Raw genomic sequence first — 23,129 nt, forward strand, 5'->3', positions numbered from 1 at the left:
GACTCTTCAGGAGGTTGAGGCTGCAGTGAACTAAGATTGTGCCATCGCATTTCAGCCTGGGCAATAGAGCAAGATCCCACTGAAGGAGAAGAAGAAGAAAGAAGAAAGAAGAGAAGAGAAAGAAGAAGGAGGAGGAGGAGGAGAAGGAGGAGGAGGAGAAGGAGGAGGGGAGGGGGAGGGGGAGGGGAAGGAGGAGGGGAGGGGAAGGGGGAGGGGAAGGAGGAGGGGAGGGGAAGGGGGAGGGGAAGGAGGAGGAGGAGGAGGAGGAGGGGAAGGAGGAGGAGGAGGAGGAGGAGGAGGAAGAGGAGAAGGAGGAGGAGGAGGAGGAGAAGTAGAAGAAATATATTCATGGATGTATGTTCCCAATTCCTTGGGATCTACCTCCTAATTGACACAAAGCAGGGCTGAAACATCTCCCTTTTTAGGACAGAAGTGGGCATGTCAGTTGGACAACTGTGGCTTGGTGATACATTGAATCACTTGACAATCTATTCCCAGAAGAAAAGGGGCCGTGGTTCAGATGTAGGCTGACCCAACTCAAAAGTGGTGGTAGGTCTGTTTAATAATATCTTAGAGAGAAATACAGAGCAGAAATATGAATACCATGGCTAGATTCATATCCACAGAAGTTATAACTGTAAAGGAGACTTCTCCAAACTCAGTCCTGAGGATGGCACCTGCTGGGACAATGACTCATATCTGCATTTCTGAGGTCATGGGTAGGGCTGCTTTTCATGCATAACCAGAATGACGATGAGTTGGTATGACAGTGTCTCAAGGACATTCTGAGACTGTGCCCCATCATCTTGTGTGCAGAGAAGGCAAGTCCAAATGTGTCTGAAAATCTGTACCATCATTTCAGTAGGTGTAAAACTCCTACCATGGTTGTCAATGAAATTCTGGTTGCTGAGACCGTGATACCACCTGATGAATCAAAGGAAGATTTCTGCATTTTCTTGCTATCATTAAGAAAAAGCTGTTGCCGGGCGCGGTGGCTCACGCCTGTAATCCCAGCACTTTGGGAAGCTGACGTGCGTCGATCATGAGGTCCGGAGATCAAGACCATCCTGGCCAACATGATGAAAACCTGTCTCTACTAAACTACAAAAAATTAGCCGGGCGTGGTGGTGTGCGCCTGTAGTCCCAGCTACTTGGGAGGCTGAGGCAGGGGAATCGCTTGAACCCGGGAGGTGGAGATTGCAGTGAGCAGAGATCATACCACTGCATCTAGCCTGGCGAAACTCCAACTCAAAAAAAAATAAGAAACACATGTTCTCAGCACAATTTTCCTGGAGGTGTTGGGATTTTGAGGGATAATTTTTCTTTTGTTATAATTTCGAACTTAGGGAAAAGTTGCAGGAGGAGTAAACGTAACTCCTATACCTCTTACCCAAATTCACCAATAAATTGCTTTATTATCCTATGTGTTTGCTTTATAATTCTATGTATTTATCTATATATGTTTATATCAACATAAATGCATATCTATTACTTATTTTTTGAACCATTGAGAGTAAGTTGGACATTGTGTCTCCTTATCTGCAGACCAGTGTGCACTTCTTATTTCCTAAAGATTATTTCCTTCCTTCCTTCCTTTTCTTTTTCTCTTTCTTTCTTTCTTCTTTCTCTCTCTTTTCTTTCTCTCTTTTTTTCCTCTCTCTCTCTTTCTTTTTTTTTTCTTTTGAGATAGAGTGTCCTTCTGTCACCCAGGCTGGAGTGCAGTGGCACAGTCTTGGCTCACTGCAACCTCCACCTCCCACGCTCAAGTGATCCTCTCATTTCAGTCTCCCGAGTGGCTGAACTACACACGTGTGCCACCATGCCTGGCCAATTTTTGTATTTTGTGAGGATAGAGATGGAGTCTCACTGTGTTGCCCAGGCTGGTCTTGGACTCCTGGACTCAAGTATTTCTCCTGTCTCTATCTCCCAAAGTGCTGGGATTACAGGCGTGAGCCACAGCACCCAGCCAAGGTCATTTTCTTACGTCATATTACAATGTTTAAAATTAGACATTTCAACTCTGTTACAATATTTTTATCAATCTCCATTCCATATTCAAATTTCATCAATTGTCATAACAATGTCCTTAACTCTGTTACAATATTTTTATCAATCTCCATTCCATATTCAAATTTCATCAATTGTCATAACAATGTCCGTCATAGATTTCATTTTTGCTGTCTAGGGTTCAGTTGAGGATCCTGCATTACATTAGGTAATCCTGCCTTTTGTCCATGCCCATCAATCAAAGAACCCGGCACAACACTAGCTGTCACATAATTTTTTTTTTTTTTTTGATACTTGCTTCAGTTTCTGAATTAGACCCTGAGAAAAGCAGGTCGGGTGCTGACTGCTCCCTTTGATAGTGTTTGAATCTCAGGGTTCACGTCCCAGAAACTCTTCAGAGTCAACTACTTGTGTGCAGTTGGAGAGAGCCTTGCTTCTGAGTGTGTGTCTCCGTCTGCTATGATACTTCCTGCAGATTCATCACATCCAGGAGCACTGAGCATACTTTACAGGTGCATTTTTAGAGACTGGGAGCAGAGGGAGCAGGGGTAGCAGGGGGAGCAGGGATCCAGGAACCAGGGGTCTGCCTGCCCTTTCACTCCTGGGCTGTCGGCCACCTTACTCAAAGTGAGATTTTCCCTGGTTGACTTACCTTGTGAGTTGATCCAGTTTGGTGGAAAGGCTTCAAGCTGTGCACCCTGCTGGGACCACGTGCCAGGGCATTCAATTTTAGTGCAGGGTTGCCCTCTTGTGGCAGACATTTGTATGTTCTGGGAAAAGGAGTGTTAGAGCAGTGTATTCGTTTGCCAGAAAAAGTACCACAGAGGAGTCCACTATAACGGCCTCAATTTACTTTAATTACCTCTTTACAGGCCCAATCTCCAAAGGCAGCCACATTTTTGAGGGCGTTAGGGCTTCAACATGTAAGATTTAGAGGGACACAATTCTGCTCATAATAAGCAGAAAGAAACCTTAGATCTTTTTTTTCCCATTTATTTATTGCATTTTAGGTTTTGGGGTACATGTGAAGAACATGCGAAATTGTTGCATAGGTACACACATGGCAGTGTGATTTGCTGCCTTCCTCCCCATCACCTGCATCTGGCATCTCTCCCCTTGCTATCTCTCCCCAGCTCCCCAACCCCCACCGTCCCTCCCTATTTCCCCCCAACTGACCCCAGTGTGTAGTGCTCCCCTCCCTGTGTCCATGTGTTCTCATTGTTCAACACCCGCCTATGAGTGAGAACATGCGGTGTTTGATCTTCTGCTCTTCTGTCAGTTTGCTGAGAATGGTGGTTTCCAGGTTCATCCGTGTCCCTACAAAGGACACAAACTCATCGTTTTTGATGGCTGCATAATATTCCATGGTGTATATGTGCCACATTTTCCCTATCCAGTCTATTGTCGATGGGCATTTGGGTTGGTTCCAGGTCTTTGCTATTGTAAACAGTGCTGCAATGAACATTCGTGTGCACGTGTCCTTATAGTAGAACGATTTGTAATCCTTTGGATATATACCCAGTGGTGGGATTGCTGGGTCAGATGGAATTTCTATTTCTAGGTCCTTGAGGAATTGCCACACTGTCTTCCACAATGGTTGAACTAATTTACACTCCCACCAACAGTGCAAAACTGTTCCTATTTCTCCACATCCTCTCCAGCATCTGTTGTTTCCAGATTTTTTAATGATCGCCATTCTAACTGGCGTGAGATGGTATCTCAATGTTGTTTTGATTTGCATTTCTCTGATGACCAGTGATGATGAGCATTTTTTCAAATGTTTGTTGGCCTCATGTATGTCTTCTTTTGTAAAGTGTCTGTTCATATCCCCACTTTTGAATGGGCTTGTTAGTTTTTTTCTTGTAAAACTGTTTTAGTTCTTTGTAAATTCTGGATATCAGCCCTTTGTCAGATGGGTAAACTGCAAAAATTTTTTCCCATTCTGTTGGTTGCCGATTCACTCTAATGACTGTTTCTTTTGCTGTGCAGAAGCTGTGGAATTTGATTAGGTCCCATTTGTCCATTTCGGCTTTTGTTGTCAATGCTTTTGGTGTTTTGGTCATGAAGTCCTTGCCTACACCTATGTCCTGAATGGTTTTGCCTAGATTTTCTTCTAGGGTTTTTTTGGTGTTAGGTCTTATGTTTAAGTCTTTAATCCATCTGGAGTTAATTTTAGTGTAAGGTGTCAGGAAGGGGTCCAGTTTCTGCTTTCTGCACATGGCTAGCCAGCTTTCCCAACACCATTTATTGAACAGGGAATCCTTTCCCCATTGCTTGTTTTTGTCTGGTTTGTCAAAGATCAGATGGTTGTAGATATGTTGTGTTGCCTCCGAGACCTCTGTTCTGTTCCATTGATCTATATCTCTGTTTTGGTACCAGTACCATGCTGTTTTGATTACTATAGCCCTGTAGTATAGTTTGAAGTCCGGTAGTGTGATGCCTCCCACTTTGTTATTTTTGCTTAGAATTGACTTGGCTATGCGGGCTGTCTTTTGATTCCATATGAAGTTTAATGTGAAACCTTAGATATTCTTTAGCTTAAGTCCATCATTTTAGAAAGCAGATTGACCTATTCAAGGTCACACAATAGAGACAGCAGAGAAGCAGAGACCTAACGTGAAACCCACCTCTAAGGAATATACGATTGTCTCTGTTACCTTTTGTTTCTGTTAAACGTCCAAAGGAAACTCAGAATGTATCTTAACTGCAGGGAATGACTCAAAATGCTAGAGTTTGAAATTGACTAAAAGGCAAACCATCTATACCTATTTAACTCAGGCTTTAAGATAATTGTTAGTGAAGAAATGTTAATTTAAAAATCTTAAAAGTTTATTTTACATTTAAATAATTTTATCTTATTTATCTATATTTTGAGACAGGGTCTCATTCTGTTACCCAGACTGGAGTGCAGTGGTATAATCATAGCTCACTGCAACCTCTGCCTCCCAGGCTCCAGCGATCCTCCTACCTCAGACTCCTGAGTAGCTGGACTACAGGCAGGTACCTGTATTTTTTGTAGAGATGGGGTTTCACCATGTTGCCCAGGCTGGTCTTGAACTTCTAGGCTCAAGCAGTCTACCCGCCTTGGCCTCCTAAACGACTTCACCCATCCTTAAACGGCTTTAAATGGGATAAAAGATATGATGAACATTTAGTCTGGCATACTTCACTAATTTCTGATTTAAAGATATATTTTTATATGGCAAAAAGCACCATGCATCTGGCATTTGGCTTTTCGTTTCCCCTTCAAGTTTGTTATAGGCATTTTCATTTATATCATAGTATATTCCACAAGATTAAAATTGTTCAGTGGGGCCAGGTGTGGTAACTCACACCTGTAATCCCAGCACTTTGGGAGGCTGAGGCAGGAGGATTGCTTGAGCACAGAAGTTCAAGACCAATGTGAGTAACATAGCAAGACCTTGTTTTTTAAAAGACAAATACATAAATGAAATAAATAAGTAAAATTGTTTAATGGTTATCGACCATTTTCTCCTATTGCTACTGCAGTTTGCTAAGCCATTCTCTCTGCGCCTCTCCCTCTTAGCTCTCTGTCTCTCGCTCTATATTTTTATATATAGCCATTATATATATTATATATATAGCTATAACATAAAACAAGTAATATTTATTTAATGTCTATACTGAAAAAGATGATAGCACTTTTTGCAGGTGTTTTGGAAAATAAGTTCAAACTTTCTAGGAAAAATGGCAAGAATAGTACAAACAACTCAGATTCACCTCTTGTTAATATTTTATCTAATTTCCTTTCTCTCTCTCCATACTTATTTATATTTATGTTTATATTTATACATGTCATTTTTTTCGGAATCATTTGAGAATAAGTTGCATACATCATAGGTCTTTGCTCCCAGATAGTTCAGAGTATATTTTCTAAGAATAAGGATATTATTTTACATAACTGTAGCATAGCCATAAACTTCAATAAATTTAATCTTGATACAATTTTATAGTCTAATCTACTGTCTATATTCTAATTTTGATAATGAACCTAGCAATAACTTTTATAGCAGTTTTTGTCCTCCAATATAAGATCCAGTCTAGGATCTATATTGCATTTATTATTTATTTCATTTTTATTTTTGAGATGGAGTCTCACTCTGTCACCCAGGCTGGAGTGCAGTGGTGTGATCTCGGCTCACTGCAACCTCCGACTCCCAGAGCGATTCTCATGTCTCAGCCTCCCAAGTAGCTGGGACTACAGGCACGAGCCTCCATGCGCAGCTAATTTTTTTGTATTATTAGTAAAGATGGGGTTTCGTCATGTTGGGCAGGCTGGTCTTGAACTCCTGATCTCAGGTGATCCACCCGCCTCAGCCTCCCAAAGTGCTGAGATTACAGGCATGAGCCACCATGCCTGGCTCCATATTGCATTTAGATGTCATGTCTTTTTCTTTTAGATTGAGTTTGCTCTTGTTGCCCAGGCTGGAGTGGAGTGGCACAATCTCGGCTCACTGCAACCTCCGCCTCTTGGGTTCAAGCGATTCTCCTGCTTCATCCTCCCAAGTAGCTGGGTTACAGGCATGCCCCACCACGCCCGGCTAATTTTATTTTTAGTAGAGACAGGCTTTCTCCATGTTGATCAGGCTGGTTTCGATCTCCCAACCTCAGGTGATCCACACACCTTGGCTTCCCAAAGTGCTGAGATTACAGGTGTGAGCCACCACGCCTGGCCAATGTCATGTCTCTTTAGTCTCCTTTAACCTGGAACATTTTCATAGCTTCTCTTTGAAATAGCATTTTATGATATTAACATTTGTATAGAATACCATCTCCCTTCTGTTTTTGTTAATAGAATGCTTCTTTGGGATTTATCTGGATGATTCCTTATGATCACATTTAGGCTATATATTCGGGTTATGTAGGCCAGACTAAAAGACATGTCTCTCAGACAAACCAAGATACCCTTGACAGTGAAAGATGATGCTTGCTATATTTATGCTGAGATAGTGGGTGTAAATGTGGACTGTTTTAGGCAAACTGGGATGTATGGTTACCCTACTTATATAAGTGATTATTCTCATTTTACCAGTGCCAATACTGGACTAGCTAGGTTACATCACTGATCCTATCACTTAACCTCAGCTCTCTATTCTAACAACAGCCATTTCCTGTCCCCAAACTAGTGCCATTCAACTGTATTTAGAGTGACTCTTCCACAGTTGACCTTCCATTAAGTCCCGTGGAATCTCTCTCTACAAACATGGCTCTTGAATTAACAAATTCATTCAGCAATGATTACTTCCTTATGCATATGATCTTCACTCGGACTGAATAGTCTCCCACCAGTGATGTGGTCTTCAGGGTTGTTGACAAATATGGCACACTTCTTCTAAGCACATAGCAGGATTGCATTTCCCAGCATACCTGAAGTTAGACAATACAACCAGAGCATTTTGCTAAGATCTTTATTTTAGAAGTTATCCAGATTATCTTGTGTTTTCATTAGTCAGTATGGATTTGCCTCCTGCACGCTGAGGGCAGAGACTTGATTTTGTGCAAATTTGACTCTGAGGCTATGCTTTGTGAGGAGATATTTTCTAAGTGTTTATTTCACTGGATTAAATTGAAATACTATCTTTTCCTTTGATACGTTTCTAGAATATATTTTTCTCAAATGGGATTCCCATGTGTGGTGGATTGAGTTGTGGGTCCTGAGTCTCCACTCCAGCATGATGGGATTATCCACCCACACCCTTGCCAGGGCCTCAGGCTGAGCCCTGCCTCCTCCTTGCCTCTTGACTTTATTTGTGGCCATGTGATTTGCTTTGACCAATGGGATGCCAGCAGATATGATGCAAAGGTCTGGGATGAGCTTGTATGGCTGGGCTTCCTCTTGTGCTTCTGACATCGCTAATTCAGAAGGATGAGGGACATTGGGAGCAGAGCTGCCCCCACTGAAAGGAGACCTGCAGCTGGAAGAACAGTCATCCAGCTAAGCTCCCAGCCCCAGGGAGTGCAGTGATAAATACATCTATGCCATTTAGTTTTGGGGGCAGTTTGTTTTGTAGCAATAGCTGACTGATACATGATATCAAAGGGAACAAATGATTTTATTATTCTTATTTTTTTTTCTATTTTTTGAGATGGAGTTTCGCTCTTGTTGCCCAGGCTAGAGTGCAATGGTGTGATCTTGGCTCAACACAACCTCCACCTTTCTGGTTCAAGCAATTCTCCTGCCTTAGCCTCCTGAGTAGCTGGGGATTACAGGCATGTACCACCACTCCTGGCTAATTGTGTATTTTTGTTAGAGATGGGGTTTCTCCACGTTGGTCAGGTTGGTCTCGAACTCCTAACTGCAATTAATCTGCCTGCCTCAGCCTCCCAAAGTGCTGGAATTACAGGTGTGAGCCACTGTGCCTGGACGAACAAATTATTTTATAACTCTTGCTATATGTTGGTCTTGCTCTTGAGGAAGCCCGAAGTCAATTTACCATGCTATCAGCATGCATATGTGCACCTACAAAAATATTCATGTAGTTCTCCTCAATATGACCATACAATCAAATTTTATGTACTTTTATTTATTTTTATTTTTACAAATAAAAGAAATGGGATCTCACTATGTTGCCCAGGCTCATCTTGAACTCCTGACCTCACGACATCCTCCCATTTTGGCCTCCCAGAGTTCTGGATTATAGGCATGGGCCACTGCACCTGGCCAAATCTAATTTTAAATAGTTTAAGAAAATAGAACAATAACCATGCCACCAGCATAGTTTAGGGCCTTACATAGCTTTATACCTGACTGAATCTATTGTCTTAAGGTAATAATCTGGAGTAATAATAAACTCCACAAAGATCTGTGGAATTTTCTTTCTCTATCTTTGATAACTGTGACTTTAATTTGTAGTATAATCACATGCAATTCATATAGTTAGTAATTATATGGTGCTACTAATCCTTACTTTTAAGAAAACAGCCCTTTTGATAATAATTTTTAAAGTTGGAGATATGACAAAATATTTATATTCAGGTCATCAAGTGATATTAATTTCTTTCAACACCCACAATTTACTTTTAAATTTGTCAAAGTCTAGCTATTTTATATATATATATATATATATATATATATATATACATATATATATGTATGTATATGTATATATGTATATGTATGTATTTTCTTTTTCTAAAAGATTGTCCTGAAAATCCAACTGTTAGTTCCATAATAAAAATTAAAATGAAACACAGTGGGGAAAATCCTTTATTATTCTCTAATTGAGGATTGGCCAATTTGTGGCATATCATTTGAGCCCAGGAGATTGAGACCAGCCTGGGCAACACTGCGAAGCCTCGTCTCATTTTTTATTACACTTTTTTTGTATTAAATTTTACGTCAAAAGAGAAAAGAAAAAGAAGAATCATTTTTGTTTTGTTTTGCTTTTGAGATTGAGTCTCACTCTGTCGCCCTGGCTGGAATACAGTGGCACAATCTCGGCTCACTGCAGCCTTGGTCTTCCGAGTTCCGCGATTCTCCTGCCTCGGCCTCCTGGGTAGCTGGGATTACAGGCACACGCCACTAAGCCCGGCTAATTTTTGCATTTTTAGTAGAGACGAGGTTTCACCATGTTGGCCAAGCTGGCCTCGAACCCCGGACCTCAAGTGATCCGCCTGCCTCGGCCTTCCAAAGTGCTAGGATTACAGGCGTGAGCCACCTATTATAGCAACGCCATGTGTGGGGCTCTATTTGTTTTTTCCATTCAAGAAAGGATGTCAAACTCCATCAGAGCATGGGTGAATTATAATAACATAACCCTGAATGTCTCCTAAGTTGTAGGCTCTTCACAAATATGCGCCGGTATTACTAACAAATTACTTGTGACAAACCTTACTACTTACAGAGATATGCCATTTTATTTTGCATCCGTGGTTAAGAACCTCTGGCATAGGGAGCGGTCCTAAATGCCATGTTATGATTATGAGAAAGAATTGCTGTATGGATAGCCGAGCACTTGGAAATAAAAAGACAAAAAAAAATTGCTTAAGTAATCAGAAAAAAAAAAGCATTGTTAAAGAGTGCTATAGTTGAGAGTTTTAATGAGAGAGGAGACAAGTGACAAGTCTTGGGCTCTTGAGCTAGTCCAAGTTTAAAGAGCTCGCCTGGGGATTCCTTCACAGTCCCCAGTGGAACCAAAGAGCGTCATGCCTCCCGTGTCCCCTGACCCTCCATTCAATCAAAAGCAACAGGCCCGAACAATCAGGAAACAAAACCCTCATTGCCCAGTGTAACCTTCCAACCCCGGAGCTGTATGGGCCGCTAATCCGCCGCACAAAGCGGGCCGCTGCTCTTTTCTTCTCCCGCGCCCGGGCCCAGCGTGGCGCCCAACTGCTGATCGGCTCTGGAACGTCCCAGCAGCGCGCCGGGGGCCTCCGGTGTTTATTTATCGGGCCCCGGGCTGCGCCGGGGGCCTCCTGGACAGCCGGCTCCGCGCCGCCCGCGCGCCCGCGCCAGAGCAGCCATGTACCGGCGCAGCTATGTCTTCCAGACCCGCAAGGAGCAGTACCAGCACGCCGACGAGGCTTCGCGCACCGCCGAGCCCGAGCGCCCGGCCGACGAGGCCTGGCCTGCGGCGACCAGCTTGGCGGCGCTGCAGGGGCTCGGCGAGCGCGTGGCCGCCCACGTCCAGCGGGCCCGAGCGCTCGAGCAGCGCCACGCCGGGCTCCGGAGGCAGCTGGACGCCTTCCAGCGCCTGGGCGAGCTGGTGGGGCCCGAGGACGCCCTCGCCCGTCAAGTCGAGAGCAACCGCCAGCGCGCCCGGGACCTGGCTGCCGAGCGCGCCCGGCTGGAGCGCCAGGGCACCGAGGCACAGCGCGCGCTCGACGAGTTCCGGAGCAAGTAAGCGGCGGCCATCGGGGGAAACCGAGGCAGGGCGTGGGCCGCCCCGGCGGCGCGGGGCTGGGAGCACGCTGCCCCTATGCAGGGGTGGAGGGCCGTTTCTGGTCCCCTGGCGATCGATGACCTCATCCCTGCACGCAGATGGCACTTCTCCGTAAGCTAAGACTAGGTTCTATTTCGATGGCACGCCACGGCTTACAAGAAGCTGTACCATTTACTTTTCATATATTTTTAAATTTTGGTATAACTTACATGTTATAAAATGCACAGATTTTTAAGTGCACAGTTCAGTGAATTCTGACAAATGTATATACGGGTGTTACCAGGAAAACAAGCGAGATATTTCCACTACCCCTGAAAGTTCCCTCCTCTCCTTTCCCAGTCAGTCCCCTTTGCCCCAGACCAGAGGCACCCTTTCTGATTTCTGTCACCGTAGATTGACTTTGCCTGTTCTACAATTCCACAAACATAGAATCTAACGGATGTACTCTATTGTCTGGCTTCTTTTGCTCAGCACATTGTTTTTGAGATGTATCAATGTTATTTAATCTTTACAGACTTATCTGTACTGCCCCTGTTTTACAGATGAGGCGACTGAGGCTCAGAAAATGTGGGGATTTGAGGCAAGGCCCCTCAGCTCCCTCAGCTACTGAATTGCTGTCCCTGGACTGAATTTAGGTCCTGGGCATGCTAAATCTAATTGCCTTCATGGCATGGCAGCTGACACCTAGGAATTATGTTCAATACGTGTCCTCTAGGGTCTTGCTACTCAAAGTGCGGTCCATGCACCAGCAGTATTGCCATCACCTGGGAGCCTGCTAGAACTAGATACTTGGGCCTACCCCAGAACTCCAGAATCAGAATCTGCATTTTAACAAGCTCCCCAGGTGATCTGTAGTTTAAAATGTTAAACGTTGGCCGGCTAAGTGGCTCACACCTGTAATCCCAGCACTTTCGCGGGAGGCCCAGGCGGGCGGATTGCCTGAGCTCAGGAGTTAGCTGCCAGCCTGGGCAACACGGTGAAACCCCGTCTCTACTAAAATACAAAATATTAGCCAGGTGTGGTGGCGCGCGCCTGTAGTCCCAGCTACTCAGTTGGCTGAGGCAGGACAATTGCTTGAACCTAGGAGGCGGAGGTTGCAGTGAGCCAAGATAGCACCACTGCACTCCAGGCTGGGCGACAGAGCAAGACTCTGTCTCAAAAAAAAAAAAAAAAGTTAAACATTGAAGATTAAGGAGCACTGGTCCAGGGCATGATCTTCCCTCCCACAGATTGATTAATGTGTTAAAATCACCTAGGAGCTATTTAAAAATAAAAGATGCAATTTGTTAACATTTTTTCAAGTTACAAATACGTGTGCTCTTTGATTTGGAGGGTCACTTTGAGGAATTTATTATATGATGCCCTCCAGCAGGTATGAAACAGCATGCCTGCCCAGACACTCGCTGCAGCAGGATCTGCAATAAGCCTGGAACCAAATAAATGGCCATTAATAGGAGACACGTGCCTCATTCATGTAATGGAATACTATGCAAAGAAAAATATGTTATTGTTATTTAGTTTCTTAAGAGGGGAGAAGAGTAGAGGTTTTTTTACTTGCATAAAAATAATTTCGGGAGACACACAAAGACACACACACACACACAGTCACACGCCCCAGTGACACTGGCTACCTGAGGGGCATAAGTGAGTAGGATCTGGGCAATTGGGAGACAGAGGTGGGAAGGAGACTTTTAACAGAATATCTTTTTATGTCTTTAAAAAATTATTTAACCACGGGCCAGGTGTGGTGGCTCCCGCCTATAATCCCACGACTCTGGGAGGCTGAGGCAGGCAGATCACTTGAGGTCAGGAGTTCAAGATCAGTCCCACCAACATTGAGAGACCCTATCTCTACTTTAAGAAATACAATAATTAGCCGGGTGTGGTGGTGTGCGCCTGTAGTTCCAGCTACCTAGGAGGACTAGACTCTATCACACATGCACACACACACACACACACACGCACACAAATATTTAACCATGTAAGATACTTATCCATTTAAAATTGCATAAATGAATTTTAAAATAGAGATGTACCACCCCTACCCTGGACCTCAAGTGGAGCCCCAAAACTTATATTTTTAATGAGTGTCACTGGTCATTCCAGCCAGATTTGGAAACCCTGGTATAGGGTAGCCAGATAATTTCTCCAAACCTGCTCTGTTTGAGTTCCAGTTTCTGAATCTGAATCTTGGGTAGATTAGTCAATGTTGTGTTCTGAATGCATTTATCAAATCACATTTATTGATTCGATTCCTGTCAGCTCTTTTGTTTTGGGTTTTGATCTATAGTAACAGACTTGGAGCTGGTAGAAGGGACCTGAAAATCCACCTGTTGTAGCACTTCATGGGGAAACTGAGCCTGGGAGAGGGTCTGTGGGTTGGAGAACTTGAACCTGGGTTTTCTCATCCTGGGCCTATGCTCTTTTGGGAGCACTGTATCTTGAGAGAATCCATTCTTGGACTCCTGCAGTGTAAGACTCAAAAATAGGAACTCATTCAGACGAAGCTCATTTTCTCCAAAGCAAATGGGGAAAGTGCCCCGTGGTTCAGACATCCAGGGAATCTTGATGGGCCATCAAGATTCCCTGGATGGCCTTTGTGTTGGCATTAGACCATAGTCTACTGTACTTTGGCTGGCAAGCATGACATCCATGAGTCCTTGTTGAAGGAAAGGCCATGTTGAGTTTTCCTGGTCTTTTGCTGATTGGCTCTGAGTTATATGCCCATCATGAAGCAGTTCCTTCAGGCTCTGTGATTTATTTAAAATTCATGTTAACTTATTCCCTCCCTTTGCCCCCTTGGAGAAGTTTTGACATTTGGATTTTGACATTTGGAAACTGAGCCTGGGAGAGGGCCTGAGAGGGTAGTGGGAATTGTAACTCATTATAGAAATCACACTCATCCACATCTATAGGCACATACATACACATACACACACACACACACATACACATACACATACACATACACATACACATACACATCCACGCCAAGTGTGAGTTGATGGCTAGCTAAAGCCAGGTGAAAATATGCAGAAAGGGGTTAGTATGTACATCCTTGGTTCCATGCCAGCATTAGGCATAGTCTCTACCTGGCAGTTGAATAATTTCAAAATCAGGTCTTTAACAGGTCAAAGACTAAACAAAACACTAAATAAAACAAGAGTGAAATAAAAACAAAACTACCAAAATGCAATGACAGAGTCAATTATCCAAATTGTTGAAAACTAAAAATAATTTATGTGAAACAATCAATTAATTGAAGCCATTTTTCCATTTTATGAATATACTTGTATAAATACATATATTATGAATTCTTTATAGTGAAATCACTTCTCTTTAATATAATATCTAGACTGTATTTACAGCATGAAAATTACCCACAATATCAGGTTAATGTATTGATAATCAAACATGTTTTTAAGCTGTGGATACTCTTAGATGTTTCCAGCAGGAAACAGCAATGAGAAAATTAGATTTTATTAACAGTTTTATTCTCAAAGCTAATTATACATTTAAAAAATAATTTCTGGCTGTGTTAGGGCAACACACAAAATAAACTACTAAATGTAACATCCTGGTGTGAAATGTAAAACTTGTGCAAAGATATTTAGTTTCCTAGATCAAACTCAGCTTTGCAAATGGTTTTAGATCTGGGAATGTATGTACACTGCACATCTTCATAATTGTTCTTTCTTGAGTTCAGGACTTTTCGTTCTGAGAACACAGTGGTGTGGTTTTCTACCACTTTTCATGGTTGCAGAATACTTGACTTGAACCCATGGCATGGGCATGCAAGGGCACAGAAAACTATGCTTTGTGGATTGGGATTTGTGTTAATTAGGATTGGTTTCAACTATAAATGACATAAACTCCAAACTGACATTAGCTTGCTTCAGACCAATTAGGATGACAACTATAAAAAAGAAAACAAACAGAAAATAAGTGTTTGTTAGGATGTGGAGAAATTGTGGATTGTTGATAAAACTATAAAATGGTACAGCTATTATGGAAAACAGTAAGGCAGTTCCTCAAAAAATTAAAAAATAGAATTACCATATGATGTAACAATTCCATTTCTGCACATATACCTGAAAGAACTGAAAGAGGGTCTTGAAGAGATACTTGTACACCCATGTGCACAGCAGCATTGTCCACAATAGCTAAAATGTAGAAGCAACTCAAGTGTCCATTGACAAAGGAATAAACAAAATGTGGCATATACATAGAATATTGTACACGCTTAAAAAGGAAGGAAATTCTGACACGTGCTAAAATATGATTGAAACTTGAAGACATTACGCTAAGTGAAATAAGCCAGTCACAAAAAGGAAAATATTGTATGATTCCACTTAACATAAGGAAGTTGGACTTGTCAAACTCATACAGAAAGTACAATGGTGGTTACCAGGGCTGAGGAGGGAGAGAATGGGGAGTTAGTATTTAATGACGACAGAGTCTCAGCTTTGCAAGATGAGGAGTTACAGAGATGGATGTTGGTGGTGATTTCACAAGATTATGAACATATTTAGTATCACAAACTGTATACTTAAAATGGTTAAGATGGTAAATTTTGTGTTATGCATATTTTATTCCCCCCCCCACCCCACCCCGAAGAAAAACAGAGAAAGTGATATTGGCTTATCCAAAATGTTTCTCGCATGTGTAAGGAATTGATAAGCAGTTTAGTATGATGCTCTACAGTATTTGGGACACAGAAGGTTCTGTGTGGCCTTCAGGAAGGCAGCATCCATGTTTCCGGCTGCAGGATGGAGGGAGGGATGGAAAATCAGAAGCAAAGAGCACACAGACACCATTGCTTACCAAAGGTACCTGAAAGCTGCCACGCAGACTTATGCTTCCATCCCATTGGTCAGGACTTAGTTACATGGCCACACCTGGCTGCAAGGAATGCTGGAAAATGTAGTCTCTCTTCTAGGCAGTCCGCACTTGCCAAACATCTAGGGCTCTAACTCCTGAAGAAGATGAGAATGGGTATTTGGGGATTACCTTACAGGGAACAAGGGGATGGGTCATTTAGGAAGGAATCTTCTCTCTTCAGGGTTAAAATTCCCCTATAGGGAAATCTTCATTCCGACCAGAATGATTTTTGGAGTCTCTGCTTCCCCAATGCCTATCATTTTCTAGAAGTCCAGAAAGAAATCAACTAGAAGAAAAAAAATTACACCTGTTCCTAGTATCTGTTGCTTTCTTAATCTTGTGAATGTTTAAATTGGGGGAGTTTGTTGCTCTACCAGACAATATAGTGTGGTTATCAAAGCAGTTTTTGGTGTCTAACTCAAGTTTCAGTCCTGACTCCACCCTTCTCTTAGTTTGGAGTCCACCAGAATCCAAGCCTAAGACAGGGAGTTGAGGGCAAGTAGCTTCTTTGGAACATGATCTCAGGGAGCATCAGTAGGGGAGTGAAGAGATGAGACAGGAAGGGAAGACAGCCAGTGATGAGTGCATTAGCAAGCAAGTTCCCGTCACGGGCAACTGGAGCTCCACCTGCTGGGAATAGAACCTGCCTCAGTTAACCCAGCTGAGCAGAGAAGGAGCTGGGGTACTTATGCACCAACGTGCCTCCTTCAGAGTTTGGGGGCTGCTCCCAGGGGCCTGACTCCCTGGCATGTCCAGCCCGCCCCACTCACCTGCCCAGAGGAGGCTGTCGCTGTGTGGGAGCGATGCTTCTGGGAGGAGGGGGAAGGGCTGGGAGCATCCGCCAGAGTTTCCTCATCTTTAACGCAGCACTAACAATGACTGCTTTCTTATAGGGTGTTGTAAGGATTAAATGCCACAATCCAGAAAAATAGACATGTCACATATGTCAGCAAATAAAATAGTATAGGAAATCCAAGTACGGTCAGGTTAATGGTGGTGTAGACTGTGCAGGGCAGTCCCCTGTCTCTGCCACTGCTGCACTTGGGTTATAGATAGGCCAGAATGTAATTCCCTTATCCTCGGGGTGGCTGGGAATAAGGCTGTAGGAGCTGTTTGGGCCTTCAGGCCGAGAGACTCCTATTCCACTAACTGCCCCTGGTTACCCCATGCAGCGTGCAAAGTTACCACTTTCTGCACGCACCAAAATGTGAAAAGCATTGGGAGGCAGTCAGCTAGAAAATACAGCATTCATTAGCTACTACTTTAAAATTAATACCCTCTCTTTAGAGAAGAGGGCATCGTACCAGGTTGAATTTAATGCTGATGATGTGATACACACATATGAAGGCGTGGTAACCACCCAACTCTTACTTATGCATCCAATTTGCAGGTATGAAAATGAGTGTGAATGTCAACTGCTGCTAAAAGAAATGCTTGAACGGCTTAACAAGGTGAGTGGAACACATCATTGGGTTTTTGTAGCTTAATTGCAGTGCTGAACTGAATGGTGGAAAGGCATGTTTCACATGCTCCTTCTTTGCGTTACTTTAGCGGTCACTACTTCTTTTGCAGTCGCTCTCTTTCTTGACTTCTTAGTTTCAACTGAGTATGAGTGAACTCACACACCTAAACACACACCCCTCTCACATGAGAGAAGCACAGACTATGAAGCTTGTTGGCTATGCTAGGCTGGCAAAAGCTGCCAGCATCCCAATGACAAGCTGCTGTTTCACCTGTCAGAGGTACTCATTCCCAACACCAAATTTAGGAAGGCTCTTGCTTTGGGCAGTGGTTATTTGGACACAGCGATATCTCTGTCCTGTTAGCTATGAGTTTTGAGATTGCTGCTCCACAGGAGAAGTCTCAAGAAAACAGAGGAAGAAATTTCAACTTTTTTTAAGAACTCCCATTTATACATGACCAACAGCCCCAGGGGAGATGCCAGGGGTTCTTAGCCACTTGACCTTCCTGCAGGGTTATGTGGAGTTGTTCTTTGCAGAACAGGGGTGATTTCCTTCTTGGGATTCTCCATCATCATTCTAACTAACTGATCGGATTTTCTACTTTTGTCAGGAGACTCTCACCACCAAAAAGCAGAATGACTCTGGACCACCAGGGTTGGTCAGAACCAGGGATGGCAGATAGCTTTAAGCCTGGTCCTTTTCTGATCATTTCTGAGCTCAAATGTCAGAGTGGAATGACCCATGGAGACTATTTAGTGGGAGGGCTGCTTAATTAGGGCACACGGCTGCCCTTCCCTGCCCCTTCCGTGCCTACAACTCATCAAAATTGCTGACAAAACCACAGACTCTTCCCTGTCATGCCTAGGTATGCTTTAGGCTTCTTTGCCACGCGGAACTCCAGGCAGCCACTTTGGACAGTCAGGGTTAGTGCTGGCTGTTTGCCATCCGTTCACTTTGTTTACCCTCTGCTGTCTAGGATTACTCTGCTGATTGAGGGGAAAATCCGAAGTAGAATCTAGGGAAACCCAATTTTGCTTTGTCTATGTTATCTGCCCCTCTGGGAATGAGCACGTATAATGTGTTCAAACCAGGACAGTGTGCAAAAGAGGGTGCTGTCCATAATTACACAGGTCAGCCAATGCAGACTGAGACTGTTTCAAGCCAGCTAGTGGGACACATGGGCACCCTAGGTAGAAACACAGAGATGGCAGTGAGAATGTGCTTCAGGAAGGATCTGAAGACACAGACTCAATAGTGGGTGGAGAACAACAGCCTCCAGCCTGTCGGACATCTGAGCTAGAAGTTGGGCCTTGTTAATATCCGACATCACCTTGCTATTCTACTGACACTTGTAGCTCATCCCCATTCTTGTGTTGGGTGGCAAGTGCGGGCTGCCAGTCACTCAGGCCCTCCCAGACCCTGTCCCCAACACTTCCACTTGGTGCTTTGTGAGCATCTGTCATCACTGCATGTGGGGCTTTCTCATCATTTGTCACTCATGCAGTGTCATCCTGGGTACTCTTCAAAGAAAGGGGAGAAAGAATGGGGTTCCTCTTTTACCCTTGATGGAAAATACAGTGAATTTAAAAAACAAGCTTAAACTCTCTCTTGTTTTCCTCTTTTTACAAAAGCAATACATATTCTCAGTAGAAAAACTAAGGCAACATAACGAAAAATAGGGAAAAGGCATCACATAGTACACCTTCATATATATCGTGACATAGAATGTAGACATTTGAAGTATCGGCCCCGTAAGAATATGATGAAGGTTCTGCGGGAAGATGCTACCAGGAACATGGGTGTGGCCAGCACAGGGAATTGACATGACTGGCTCCTGGGTCCAGGTAAGACAGTGCAGCTCACAGTGAGCTGCACAGCCCCAGAGAGGAGTGTAGCCTGGGACGAGGAACCCCAGCTACTGCTGAGCATCTGTGAGACTGTAGGCCAATTGCCTCGTCCCTCTGAGCCTCGGCTTCTTCCTCTGTGAAATGGAACCACAATACTCCCCACCCACCACAGGACTGAAAGTCAACCTGACTGGTGAGAACTAAATGATGTAATAATGTGTATGACTTGCCTGTCACCTGGTGACGCTCAATCCCTGGTCACTGTCGTTATTACAGAGCACTTGATGCGACAGACACGAGCCTGATTTTCTCCACAGTGTGGGTGCAGAACCCTGGTGAAATGGGAGGTGACTTTAGAAAGTGCATGGAAGAGTGATATTTAATTGTTGTGAATTTTTTATGACTACCTGTTGTTTATAGCGGGTGACATAAAATGTTCCTTTCCAAGTAAATCTAGGTACAAGTGAGTACATTTAAAGAAAAAGACAGAGTGAATAAGATGCAGGTGGTCCTTGGCCAGTAGCAGAAATCATGAACACAGCAGGCAGATGCCGGGAGCTGGGGAGGGCCTTGTGCGAGCCTGTGGCGGCCTCAGAACAGCCTGTGGTTATTGGTGGGGCAGGCTTTATCCTCAGAAACGACCTAGTCCAAATCCTTCTCTGGGCCAGTGAGGACATTCACCCTTGGTGAGGTTAAATGACTTCAGAGCCTCGAAGCTCAGCCATGGTAAGTGTAGACAGGAGTTGGGGTCTTTTGTGTTTGTGGTTCATTCTCTACCTCCAAAGAATAGTCAGGGAATCAGTGTCACTCAGAGGCCAGACACGAAGCCAGAGAGTTCTCAGCTACCGCTGGCCCCATAGACCTTGATGTTGGTGTCCTGTCCACATACCCTGGGCCACCCCGATGGTCACTCAGACATGCTGAACACGCTGATAATTGCCTGCATCTCTTGGGCTCTGGGAACAGGCATGGCCCACATAAGGACAGTCCAGAAACACTGGGCATTAACACCCCAGGAACAACCCTCAGTTGCTGTGGATAAGTTCCCCACCCCTCATATCGACGGTTCAGAGCCGCGTTCCACATGGTCCCTCAGACGGTCCCCAGCAGGACTGAGCTGTCTACCATGGCAACCTGCTTATCACTGGTTTTGTTCCCTTCCCTGGCTCACTGCCCTCCTCTACCTGTGCTTCCTGGGATAACCTCCCAAATAGGCAACAGGCACCCAGTCTTTGCCTTGGGGTCCACTTCTGGAGAACCCAGATAGTCCCTCAAGGGCAGGGCCAGGTGAACGCTGGACCCTTTTGTTCTGTGTCTGCTGAGATCATCAGATGACATGAAAGAGGCTGAAATTCACATTGCGTCAGCTGGTCGTGTGAGGGATTTTGGCCTCCAGATCTTTGAGCGTTTTTTTTATATCAGATCAACTGGTTTTAGCTCTCCACTCGGTCTCAGCGCCCGTTTCTGTTGGCCTCACTTTGTGCAAGAGATTCATCCCTGGGTGTGGCCATGGGACATCACTGACCCAGTCTTTGCATCCTGCTTGGAAGGTGTCGCAGTGTATGTGAAAGGACTGATGGCCCCTGCTTTCACAAAACCGCCATGCATTTCTTCATGCTGCCTGTGTAATGTAATCCAGCCTACAGAAAGAGCTCCTGTAGTTTTATCAGCCAGATAACACTTGGAAGTGAAATAAACTCCTAAACACGGTACCTACAACCTATGGCCAAAGTTATTCAACTTCTCAGCCTTTTGATATAGTAGGAATTGCAGACGACTTTAAAATATTTGGGTTTGCTAACTTTTAGAACTCAGTCACCAAATATATACATATGAGATTACTGGTCTCCTATGATGCCTGATTTGCTTTTCTAGGAAACTGTAAGCAGCAGACTTTAAAATCTACCTCTCCTTTTTTCTTTAAAATCCCCAGAATTTTAAAATGATGTGACTTCTAGTCAAATGCTTTTGCTTAAAACAAGTTTAAAAATATTTAAAGGCTGACATATGTGCTTTTTCATGTAATTCATGTGTCTCTTAAATGTGCCTGTGGAAAGCAGCAAGAGGCCAGGGAGTGCAGGGGAATGCGGGCATGAGGCCCTATCTTCAGGGCTATGCCTTCATATGCCCAAGAATTCCCCTGAGCCCAGAAATGAACTTCCAGAGAAGACAAGGAGAGGAAACTGGGAAGGAAGAGGAGGAGGCTGGGGGTGGAGAGGCAAGGGGAGCAGAGGAAGAGTCAGGATGAATCATAGGGAGAGAGAGCAGTTGGGGAAACTGAGGCAGAGGCAAGCGAGAGGGTGGGGAGATGTAGAACTTGCCCAGTGCCCTCTTTCAGGCCAGTATTAGCACCTGGAAGAACAACCTAAACATTTTTGGAAAGGTTTTTGACATCCAGCATTGGAGGACAAGTGCTTTTAATTAAGTACCAGATAACTAGAAATCTTAACGAACTTGAATACCCATTCTGTAGCAGTTGGGTTTTTAATGGAGTTTCTAGGATCCCTGTGAATAGATCAGCAAGGCTGTGTTTTTTTTTCCTTTTTAATCCCTGCCATTTGAGTTAAAAGGGCTGATATTTCTATAATGCTCCAAATTCTAGTTATTTCTCCAGCTCCTTTCTAAAAACAAGGCTGTAAATAGTCTAGATTAGTGGTTCTAAAACTTCAGTGTGCATCAGTGTTACCTGGGGTGAGGTGGGGGCACGTTAAAACCCAGACTCCTGGGCCCCAGCCCCAGAAATTCAAAGCCAGTAGGTCTGGCATCTGCTGGAGTATTTGCATTTCTGATCCGTTCCCAGGTGTTGTGATCCAGGGACCACACTTTGAGAACTGCTGGTCGACATTTAGGACATAGGCAATATCAGGGTTGGAATGTTTTGTAAAATTAGACTATTGACCCATAATCTCAATTCAGAAAAATCTAGATGATTCTGCTGGTGAAGCTTTTGAAAATTCCGCTGACAACATCCACAGCATAATAAAAACACAAGCGTCTACACATTTCTGAGTTCTGGCGCAAATGAAAGAAAACACTTCCAAAACAAATTTTCTTCAATGTATCAGCAGCTGTACATTCCAGTGGCCCCTACTCACCTTTGGGGGTTTGGGTCAGCTTATTAGATGATTATCTTCAAAGCAGGACAGTGTGCTGGCAAAAAAATCTGCTTAATCCCTATATTAAGGATGAATACTGACTGGCCTTTGACTATCACTATATGAGCAGTTTTAAAGATTTAACTGATGGGACCCAGTGCTGGTGGTTTTGGCATGATCTAAGAGGGAGGTGGGGAAGAATGACAGGTGCCTTGAGGGACAGAGTCAGGGCTCAGCACTCAGCTCTTGGCCAGTAGAGAGAAGCCCATGGCAGGTTCCAGCCCCGTTGTCTTCCACTAACTTCCATTCACGAGCTGAGTGATGCACTGCATCAGTCTGGCCTCAGCCCTGCATTTATGGAGGGAGGCACTGGACCTCAAGGTGCATTTGACAGAGCCCTTACATTGCATGGAGTTGCTTCCCTCTGAGGGAAGAGGGCAGCTGGGCACGGTGGCCTCTTGGCTTTGTTTCAATGCACTGGCTTCCATGGACTGCTTTGTTCAAAGGATGGCACATGTGGCTTAACAGAAGTTTGAGGACCAGTGACCCCTGGCGCCCCCTCTATTTCTAAAATTTGGAATGTTTGATTTCTTATAAATAATCACAAAAAGGGTTTTGAAGCCCTATTTCAGTCCTTCAGCTTCGTGGCTCAATTATGGATGCATTTTGGTAAGAATGATTGAGTGTGGCTCAATTATGGATGCATTTTGGTAAGAATGATTGAGTATTCTGTGCCCCATCCCATCCTCAGCCGTCTTTTTACTTTTTTATTTTTTTATTTTTCCCATTCTAAAAGGTCAAAACCTCAGCAGTCTTAAAAGGGGCGGAGGGAAGATAGAACATCCACCCAATACCCCTGCACCTCGGGCCCAGATTTAGCCAGGCCTCTCTGAGGGTGTGGTCCCGCCCCCGGGGCTGAGAATCACTCCGCAG

General features: G+C 44.0%; 1 protein-coding gene across 1 annotated transcript in view; it reads left to right on the top strand.

Moving 5' to 3' along the window:
- Positions 1 to 10,428: 10,428 nt before the first annotated feature.
- Positions 10,429 to 23,129, top strand: part of BFSP1 (beaded filament structural protein 1) — a 39,626-nt gene continuing 26,925 nt past the window's right edge. Inside the window, exons 1-2 of the mRNA XM_017512708.2 lie at positions 10,429 to 10,867; positions 17,182 to 17,242. Of these exons, the coding sequence (XP_017368197.1) occupies positions 10,491 to 10,867; positions 17,182 to 17,242 (438 nt within the window). The 5' untranslated portion in view covers positions 10,429 to 10,490. The remainder of the gene's footprint in view (positions 10,868 to 17,181; positions 17,243 to 23,129) is intronic.

Source organism: Cebus imitator, unplaced genomic scaffold (genome assembly GCF_001604975.1).
Source record: "Cebus imitator isolate Cc_AM_T3 unplaced genomic scaffold, Cebus_imitator-1.0 Scaffold475, whole genome shotgun sequence".
NCBI classification, from domain to species: domain Eukaryota; kingdom Metazoa; phylum Chordata; class Mammalia; order Primates; family Cebidae; genus Cebus; species Cebus imitator.